The sequence below is a fragment of the Delphinapterus leucas genome, chromosome 13, assembly GCF_059928025.1.
Source record: "Delphinapterus leucas isolate spDelLeu-1000000601 "Yukka" chromosome 13, BTC_Dleu_Yukka2, whole genome shotgun sequence".
NCBI classification, from domain to species: domain Eukaryota; kingdom Metazoa; phylum Chordata; class Mammalia; order Artiodactyla; family Monodontidae; genus Delphinapterus; species Delphinapterus leucas.
Genome location: NC_143141.1, coordinates 87,237,460 through 87,247,712, shown reverse-complemented (window position 1 = coordinate 87,247,712; position 10,253 = coordinate 87,237,460). Strand labels below are relative to the sequence as shown.

Below are 10,253 nucleotides of genomic sequence, written 5' to 3'. Positions count from 1 at the left end.
TCATTCTCTGAACTTTTTCTCAGGAATTTTTGCTCAGTTTGCAATTTTTAAAACAATGTCGACATTTGCCCAGTTTGCAATTTTTAAAACAATGTCGACATAGAGGACAGGGGTCCGACAGCAGACACGATTTCAGGGGGAAACTGCACCAAAGGCCCTCTCTCTGTTATTAACTTGAAAGTTTGCAAAGGACTTCGCATTTTACGTGAATTCTCTCATTTAACCCTTTCATTTTATTAGTAATCCCACAGGTCAGGTATGGCTACGAGGCCCAATTTACCGACGAGGGCACCAAATCTTTGTCAGATGACGTGTCCTAGTGACTCAGCAGCCCGCGCCCCTAACCGTTTGGACAGTACGGTCACCACCGACCACCCCACACACTTGCCCGACCTCAGGGACCCTGCTGGCACTCCCGCCCACCTACACGTATCTAAATCGCCGCAGCCACGTTCCCTCGCAGCCAGGGGCTTTGTACTGGCATTTGCACCAACCTCATTTGCAAAACCATTTACCCGGAACCGCGAAACGGGTTCAAGAGACGTTTTCAGAGAGGTGGGGCTCGGCGGGGTGGGGAATCCTCTCCCGCTCTCCGGCAGGCGGGCTCCAATCGCGTTGCTTCATTCAATCCCAAACCTTTCCGGTACGAGCGAGTGCCCGCGCGCGCCAGGGCCACCGGAGCGCGCAGGGCCTGCAGACTTTGTCCTATGGGGCTCTCAGGGATATGGGCGGTGGCGCCCCCAGCCCAGCCTGCGGCCCACAGAGGCCCGGGAGGGGTAGGTCCCGAGGCTCCCAGGAGACCAGGGGCGACCGGCGTCCGCGCGCGGCTCCGGAATCTGCTACGGGAGGCGTGGCCAGCGGCCGGCATCCATCCAATGGGAAACGGCCACGCCCACGGCGCACGCCTGTGAGGGATGCTTTAAATTTCCGGCGCCGCTGTGCAGGGTCTTCCAGTACCTGCGCGCAGCCCCATCTTGACGAGTCGTGCGCAGCCATGCTCTCCGTCCGTGTCCCTCTCGCCACCATCGCTGACCCGCAGCAGCAGCATCCCCTCCAGCTCTCGCCCATGAAGGGGCTCAGCCTGGCGGACAAGGAGAACACTGTGAGCGCGCAGGGGCGAGGGGCGGGGCAGGGCGGCGGGGTCCTGAAGGACGCGGGCAGGCTTCTCACCACGCGTCTCCCTGCAGCCCCCGTCCCTCAGCGGGACCCGCGTGCTGGCCAGCAAGACCGCGAGGAGGATCTTCCAGGAGCCCGCCGAGCCAGTGAGTAGGCAGGCTGGGGGCGCCCGGCGAGGGGGCGCTGCAGGAAGGCGGTGCAGGAGGAGCCTGCTCTTGGCGCCAAAGCCTCATTGTCTCCTCTCAAACCCTACCCCCTCCCGGGCCCGCGCTCCTTTCCCGCCAAAGTCTCTTCCCGATCATTTACTACTTTACACATCTGGACATTTTCCTATTATGTCTCTACTATAGTCCTGCTCTGTTATGTACAGAACCCATGTGTGACAAGCGACATACATTAAACCGCATGAAATTCCCGATAATTGGACATACTTTGCTTAAAAAAAAAAGACAGTTTCGTGGTTCGCCCTATACTTAACATTTTCCATCCTTTCTCCCCCAGCAGAACCCTAAGCTATCTGCCCCCAGTGTGGAGGATGAACCACTTCTGAAAGAAAACCCCCGCCGCTTTGTCATCTTTCCTATCGAATACCATGATATTTGGCAGATGTATAAGAAAGCTGAGGCTTCCTTTTGGACAGCTGAGGAGGTAATCGGATTCAGGAACTAGGAGACTTAAAAGGCAGTTGGAAGCATTGCCCCTAACTCTAGAGGAAGACCCCTGCAGTGCCGGTTATAACGTGTTTGAAATGTGCTTTGCTTTCCTCGTGTTCCTCTTGGAATGCTTGCCCACAGAGGGAGAGTATTAGATGTTCTCACTGGGAAAGTGCGTGAGGGGTATATTAATCAAGCGATACTAGTAGACTTAAAGTTGAAGAATTACGCATATGTGTGAGGTCCTGCACGTTTGAACCCCTTGTGAACTTCTGTACTCCAGGTGGACCTTTCCAAGGACCTTCAGCACTGGGAAGCCCTGAAGCCTGAGGAGAGATATTTCATTTCGCATGTTCTGGCTTTCTTTGCAGCAAGTGATGGCATAGTAAATGAAAACTTGGTGAGTTTGCAAAAATAAAGTCTACTTTTATGCATTTCAAGACTTAAGAGAACTAATAATTTTCTTTTTTCATCTTTTAAATTTTTCCACACTGAATGTGTATATATCTGTAAGCTAGTATTTATATTCCATGGCATTTCCTGTTCTATAATATACTTTGCAGTTATTTCTTCCTTATGGTATTTTTTTCCCCCAACTGTAGAGAAGCTCAAAGACAATGTTAAGTGGTAGTAATAGATCTACAACCCTGGTAGCTATCTATTTGCTCTCCTTTTTGTGGCTTTGCTGTTTTAATAATTTGGTTGCATATATGTCTTGTTGAGTGCATCCTCCTTGCAATGAATTAAAAAGAATGAATTGCTATTTCTACCATATGATGATACAAAAGAGGAAGTGTGACGCAACCAGTGTTCATTGACTGAGTTGCTGCTGGTAGATTTTCCTTAAACTGACCTTTGTGTTTTACCACTAGGTGGAGCGGTTTAGCCAAGAAGTTCAGATTACGGAAGCCCGTTGTTTCTATGGCTTCCAAATTGCCATGGAAAACATACATTCTGAAATGTATAGTCTCCTCATTGACACTTACATTAAAGATTCCAAAGAAAGGTGAGTATTTGGGTGGTGATATGCCAACATATTTAGGATTACCAATTGTTACTTTTTGAGATCGTACAGGGATAGAAGAATGACTCTAAAATGACCAAGTCAAAGAAATTCCTAGCACCCATGGTCCTGTCTGCTCTGAAGAAGAGGCCTGAATTCACTTTACTAGCCAGTCACTTAAAAACAAAGTTATGAGGTTACTCCATTTTCTAGAGGTGGAAATATACTGCTGATCGTCCAACCTAATGCCTTCTGAAAAAACATCCCTAGAGGCTGTGTCTGATGCCCTAAAACCTAGGTCTGATAGTTTTCACGTCTGGCAAATCTGTTAACCCACAACTTGAGCCTGGGGCAGGGTGGAAAGGGTGGAGGATGCAAAGTAAAACATAAAACTTGCCTCGTAAGGGGCTGTAACATAATATAGAAAATAAGACCTAGGAGTATAAGTAGAGGAATTACATGATAGTACAGAGGCAGCTGTGAACCATGAGATTAATTTAGGCACACAGCTGTTTGCCTGAAATGATAGTTTATATTGGAGGATAATAGAGAAATATAGGTAGCCTCGGGCCTATTTCACATTTTCAAGATTGACCGGAAAGGAGGGGAGAGTTAGAAATGGGTGTTTGAGTAGTCTAGATACTAAGGTCAGCTTCCGGACAAGAGCCTGTGTAGAACAGAAGTGGTGAAGCTGAAGAGTAGCCTCTTGTAGATGACTTGGAAGAAAGTGAAGAGGGAAAATGAGTAGTGACTTGCAAGCCTAGCAGGATTGAGGAGATTCATTGGGGGTAAAAAGATTTGAATATGTTTGTAGACAGAAATGAACAAAGGAAGTAAAGGTAGGGGCATGATTGGGATACATTACCGGAACAGGTAGGATCAGGACGGCCTGGTGGTTGAGTTTTGAAAGCCAGGGAGAGGCGAGATCCAGGTTGACATGGAAAGAGAATGAAAGGAACCCAATGGCCTGATGACTTTGGCTTCAGAAAATAAGGTCATCTGGGAAGGACGAGGCTGGACTGGGGAATCTGTAGACTCCCAAGGTGGGAACGGGGAGGAAGAGAGTAATAAGACTCTGGCCCTAAGTGTAGGGCCAATCGATTTGCTTTTCTGACCTGGGATCAACATTGTAGCATAGAATTATAGCTGGAAGCAATCTCAGGTTGTTTAGTTTATTGGCTTTAATTGCTTTATTATATACTTGGCGCATTTGTGGCCCAAATAATTAGCACAATGATAAGAGTGTGGGCATCTATTTAGGGAGATAATGGTCAGCATAGCTTAAACAGTCCTAGCAGTTAAGATTTTATAGTTCTTCAAAGTTAAAGATAGGGCCTGTGAACCTTGTCATGACCTGGACTTGAAATAATTAAGCCAGTAAATGCTCTTGGTGTAATAGACTGAGTTTTCATGTTAGTAGATCTTGGGGCTCAGTGTGAATGAATGGATGCCTAAATTTGTATTAACATAAACCAAATGAATGTTGAGATTTTTGAAAACACTGGAGGAAAAAGCAAACAAGTAAAAAGAAAACATTTCCGTTTGAATCCCAAATTGGCCTTGGTCCCAATGCTCTTACCCAGAAGCTTAGGATAGGAGGTCTCTGCTGGAATTGCTGATGCTCTGTGTGCCTACAGGGAATTTCTCTTCAACGCCATTGAGACAATGCCTTGTGTAAAGAAGAAGGCAGATTGGGCCTTGTGCTGGATTGGGGACAAAGAGGCTACGTATGGTAAGGATACCTTGGCCCTACTTACCCCTGAGCTTCGTTTTCTAAGTGATGTTACTGGTTTGTTCCTATGAACACAAACAGATATTCACTAGAAATATTTTGGCGTTAACTCTAGGAGAACGTGTCGTAGCCTTTGCCGCAGTGGAAGGAATCTTCTTTTCTGGTTCTTTTGCATCGATATTCTGGCTCAAAAAACGAGGACTGATGCCCGGCCTCACATTTTCCAATGAACTTATTAGCAGAGACGAGGTGAGTCTAGTTCAGATGACAGGCTGACCTGCACCCCAAACACCTACAACCCTGTGTTCACTGGAGGGAACCCCAGATGTCAGATTGCCTTAAATGCACATTTAACAAGTGGCTTCAACCATATACATACTTGGCAGAGAAAGAAATACTTCAGATAATTTGCTGAAATTATTTTACTCATATTCTCAATATACATAGGTATTGCTCTATAGGTGATGGGATTTTTTTTTAAGGGAAGTTTTATTATTTCTACCTGGTCTTCTGTGTGATCCTATTGTACTTCAAAGTTAGTTGGTGAGCATCTCAGTGAATCTATTCTGATCCAGTATATGTCTTTGAATGCACTTGGATTAAAGTGCAGAAGGAAAAGTGAAGGTGCCCAGATGTTCCAGTGTTAAGTCCCACCAGCAATGGGATTTTTTTTTTTTTAATTTAATTAATTTATTTTTGGCTGCATTGGGTCTTCATTGCTGCGCGCAGGCTTTCTCTAGTTGCGGCGAGCGGGGACTACTCTTCGTTGCGGTGCGCGGGCTTCTCACTGTGGTGGCTTCTCTTGTTGCGGAGCACGGGCTCTAGGCGCGCGGGCTTAAGTAGTGTGGCTCCCGGGCTCTAGAGCGCAGGCTCAGTAGTTGTGGCACACGGGCTTAGCTGCTCTGCGGCGTGTGGGATCTTCCCAGACCAGAGCTTGAGCCTGTGTCCCCTGCGTTGGCAGGTGGATTCTTAACCACTGCGCCACCAGGGAAGCCCAGCCCTGGGATTTAATGCACTAAGACTTGCAGACTTGATTCACTCGAAATTGCATTCCCGATTTCCCAGGCATTAGGTTTTAAGTCTAAAAACTAACTAGCCTAGTCAGAGTTTTGCCTTTCCTGCTGGGAATAGTGGCGACAGTAGAGCTCAGGGCTGTAGAAAGAATGCTCTGAGTGCAAGTTCTGCCCAGTCCTTTGCCACCACACAGAGCAGCGAGGACCAGACCTGGCCTGCTGTCCTCTAGGGGGCAGCCCTAAGGCCCCTGGGTGGGACCGAGCCTGCCTAGGTGACACAGCAGCTGAGTCATCTTCCCTTCCACAGTTAAAATGCTCTTAGTCTGGCCACGCAAGATGTATAAGGAGAATACAGACCAGCATAAAGCAGTTTCCTATTCCACGTTGATGCTAGAAGTCTGCTGGTTTGATAGTGACCTTAAACCTTTTCTTCTAGGGTTTACACTGTGACTTTGCCTGCCTGATGTTCAAACACCTGCTACACAAACCTTCGGAGCAGAGAGTCAAAGATATAATCGTCAATGCAGTTAGGATAGAACAGGTGGGTGGCGCGTGGAGGCCTCGTGCTTGCTAGAAGACCTCTTGATGCTTCTGTTTTATTGAGAAGCTGTGTTCTGGTCCCTAGGAGTTCCTCACGGAGGCCCTGCCAGTGAAGCTCATTGGAATGAATTGCACTTTGATGAAGCAGTACATCGAATTCGTGGCAGACAGACTTATGCTGGAGCTGGGTTTTAGCAAGGTAAAGTATTGTGGGCAGCCCTCTGGTTCTTTCTGAAACTGGTGTTCCGTATTTATGTTTTGCTGTGAACCTTTTCAGGTTTTCAGAGTAGAAAATCCATTTGACTTTATGGAGAATATTTCACTGGAAGGGAAGACTAACTTCTTTGAGAAGAGAGTAGGCGAGTATCAGAGGATGGGAGTGATGTCCAGTCCGACAGAGAATTCCTTTACCTTGGATGCTGACTTCTAAGTGAACTGAAGATGTGCTCTTAGTTTGCTGATTTTTCTTCTTTTCCTTCTCATCAAAAGAGAAGAAAATCAGCTACTTGAACTGTATTAACCAGCTACACCATAAATCGCCCATAAAGTTCATTAATGGCATGTTTAAAACTGTGTAGCTACCTCAAAATCAATCCTGTTAATGCTAGTGGGGTCACCTAGATTGAAAGCGTAGACAGAAGCTACTCGGATTCTTACGAAAGATCTTGTCCATGTTTGGCGTTTGCAAGCAGGCTGGCTGTACACGACTTCACCCTGGCTCTTAACAGCACCTTCCTTGGCCTCAAAGTGTGGGGAGTCAAGTGAGTTTGATCCAGCAGGATTAGACAGTTACTACCACGAGGCAGTAGGAAGACATCAGACTCACTGCTTCAGATTTTAAAGCAGATTTTAAAGTTTACTTATGATTTGTATATAAAACTGGCACTTTACACACAAATAAACATAGTTTGTACTGTCAGGGTGAAGGCTTGATTTAACCTATATTTGTTGGTTTCTACACCAAGTACAAAAGTTTTCTGTTTACCACTAACAGCCAATTCAAGATTTACTAGGTGATCAAAGTAGGTTAAGCCTGTGTAAACTAAGGGTGTCGTTTTTATTCTTTCTTTTCTTTGATGAATTGAAGAGCTTTTGAACTCAATCCTGTGTACACTTAGGTATCAGTATCAGCCAGGTGGTGCCACATAGAACACAGGTTGGTTTTGTGTTCTGTAGCCCATGTTGAGTATCGTGGGATAAGAGATGTGGAGAAAGGAGACTCTTAACTTAGGTCATTAGGAACTGAAGTGTGATCCGGACTCACTGTGGGCAACCTGGGTGTGCATGAGGGGCGGTATCATTTAATTTCTCAAATTGTATGTCCCCCAACTTCAAGTTAGTATGAAAGATCCTTGAAGAGTTTTCCTAGCTGGGATCCAAGATATTAACTTTGTAAATTGGTTTTCAAATTATCCTTGAATGAAAGGACCCACGTAAGATCTTTCTCCTATTAAGTGGTAAAACCAGGACTGAAATTGCCTCTCCTAAAAGTTGAGTGTTTATTCTGATTTTGTTTGTGTGTAAGTAGGTACTGTTGACTTAACCATTTGTACTTTACTTTTAAGTTAGAAAATTGTTCTGCTATTTTTTTTTTTATATCATATCTGTAGTTCATACTTTTTTTTTTTTTTTTCCTCTCTTTTCCTTTCTTTCTTTGCGGTACGCGGGCCTCTCACTGCTGTGGCCTCCCCCGTTGCGGAGCACAGGCTCCGGACGCGCAGGCCCAGCGGCCATGGCTCACGGGCCCAGCCGCTCCGCGGCATGTGGGATCTTCCCGGACCAGGGCACGAACCCGTGTCCCCTGCCTCGGCAGGCGGACTCTCAACCACTGCGCCACCAGGGAAGCCCTGTAGTTCATACTTTGAAATAGTTACCCAGTATTACTTTGCAGTTCATGATTGATGGGGTGAATATTGTTCAGTGCAATTGCTCCTAGGATTTGCCTAAATGTGAGCATCATCTACTGGATTCTTAAACTTCAGTAGAAAGCTAGTGTTATGTGAATAATTAATACGTGTTCCACTCAAATATTAATTTCAGAAGAAAGTATGAACTTAGGGCTAGTTTGAATCAATCTGCCTTTATGTTCCCTCCCCCTCCAAAAAAGATGTTACGTGGAAGGTAATGCATGACACACACCGATCCTTTGGCCACGTTTGTTAACACATTGTGTTGTGTGTTGGCTGACCACTGGCCTGTTCTACTGTCAGTTTTCTTCATTTATTGTATTAATATGAATGGTAAAATAGTCAATTTAAAAATTTCTGTAATATGGGACCCTTTTCTACCTTTTAAATTATTGTTATAAAGTTAATCTAGATTTTATGGTTCTTACACTTGTGCAACACAAAAGTAAACACTTTGCCTGGCGTTGTCAGGTACAGGTGGCACTTGGAAGCAGATTTTAGGATTCTACCTCCCGTTAGCTGTGTGATACAAGCACTAGCTTCTGCCAACTAAGATTCGGTTTTTTAATCTGTTTAAAGGGAAACTTTTTGTCTAAAGCATTTCAAAGTCCTGATATTGAGTACTGCACAAGTGTCAGTGATTTAAATAAAACCATTCTCATGTCAGTTCCTTGATAAAATTTGCATTTCAATTCAGGAAGAAAAAGCCAGGAAGTTTTCATAAATACCGAATAGGAGTTCATTTGCTTTTAGCAGTTCGGGGGAGGGGACTTTCCTCATGCCTGTCCTGGCCCAAGTATGTGGGAAACAGGTTCACTTGAAAGATGATGCCCTAGAGCATCTGCCACAAACTGACCTACAGGGGCTCGGGTTGGTCCCTCTTGTCTATAAATGCCCTTTCCTGGGGCTATCCCACCCACCTTCACCTGTCCATTCCCAAATTAGCGAATTATTTATTGTGTGTCATCACTTCAGATGTGCAGTTACTCATTGAGCGAACAGCAGCTGTCTTGCTGGGCACTGTTCTCTGTCAGAGGTGGGACCGAGGACGCAGCCACCCTGTGCAGTTTAGGTTTACTCAAGGAGGAAGCTGGATGCATAAGTAAGTCCTGGTGTTAGATGGCGATGTAGTTCGGAGCCAAACCAGGGAAGGCGCCGCAGGGAATGCTAAGTGGGTGGGAACCTTTAGGAGCCGTGTGGTGACATTCCTTTTCCGTGGTAGAGGTGGGGACTGGGGGTGAATCTTACTGATTGTTGTGCTCCTGCCTTCCTGCGCTGTTGCATTAAGAGTCCTCCTCTTGGGGCTTCCCTGGTGGCGCAGTGGTTGAGGGTCCGCCTGCCGATGCAGGGGACACGGGTTCGTGCCCCAGTCCGGGAAGATCCCACATGCCGCGGAGCGGCTGGGCCCGTGAGCCATGGCCGCTGAGCCTGCACGTCCGGAGCCTGTGCTCCGCAGCGGGAGAGGCCACAACGGTGAGAGGCCCGCCTACCGCAAAAGAAAAAAAGAAGAAAAAAAAAAAGAGTCCTCTGTTTCTTCTATGAAGGAGAATGTTCCCTTAGAAGGCACAAGTTTTAGCCGCTCCCTATCTCAGGGAGCACACAGCCTCCAAGGATCGGCCCTCAGGGAGTGGCTGGTGGATGTGATTAATTTGAGCTGGTATTTGGGGCTGGATCGTGTCTTGGGTAGAAGTGTGCTGTGTCCTGGAGGAGTCTCGTGGGCAGCTTTGCCTTTGCACCCCAAGGGCACTCCGTGCCTTTATTATTTGATTCATAGTGTTGGGTTGGTGGCACCACTGGGTACTTTCCAGGCAGCCGTGCTCTAAGGATCGTCAACTATTAGAACAGCCTCCCAGTGGGCAGCCCAGGGTCGTGTTTTTTCTTGCCATCCATCCGCCTGTACCAGCTGCCCGTGGCCTTTCTCAGACACATCTCCGTACTTCACTTGGAGGGGCCCTGCGTCAGAGTTAGTGTGGTCAGACCACTGAGTCTGAATTGCCTCTGGTATTAAAGGCTCAGGGGCCCCATCCCAGACCTGCTGAATCAATCTTGGGGTGAAACTAGGGAGCCCACAATTTTAACAAGTTCCCCTTGGGAGGTTCTCAGACATTTGAGATTGGGATGGACTCTTACACAGTTCAAACCAGTGGTTTTCAGCTCTGGGTGTGCATTGTAGTCATTCACAGGCTTTAAAAAACCCAGTGCCTGGATCCCACTTCTCAGTTTCAACTGGATGCGCTTTCTGATTTGGGCTTCAGATGCATAGAGCCCTGGCACTTACGCAGGAGGCAC

The 10,253-nt window shown here is 46.6% G+C and overlaps 1 protein-coding gene across 2 annotated transcripts; it reads left to right on the top strand.

Moving 5' to 3' along the window:
* The first annotated feature begins 901 nt into the window (after positions 1-901).
* On the top strand, positions 902-8,630 carry RRM2 (ribonucleotide reductase regulatory subunit M2). 2 transcript variants are annotated; one of them, XM_022554135.2, is made up of 10 exons: positions 902-1,102; positions 1,188-1,262; positions 1,621-1,764; positions 2,053-2,169; positions 2,642-2,775; positions 4,410-4,504; positions 4,620-4,753; positions 5,954-6,058; positions 6,143-6,256; positions 6,335-8,630. In XM_022554135.2, exons 1-10 carry the CDS (start codon positions 995-997, stop codon positions 6,485-6,487), a joined length of 1,179 nt encoding a protein of 392 aa, XP_022409843.1. In that variant the 5' UTR covers positions 902-994; the 3' UTR covers positions 6,488-8,630. The 2 variants fall into 2 exon arrangements, with proteins under 2 accessions (XP_022409843.1, XP_022409842.1); XM_022554134.2 differs by having other exon boundaries at positions 1,618-1,764.
* Positions 8,631-10,253: the final 1,623 nt, after the last annotated feature.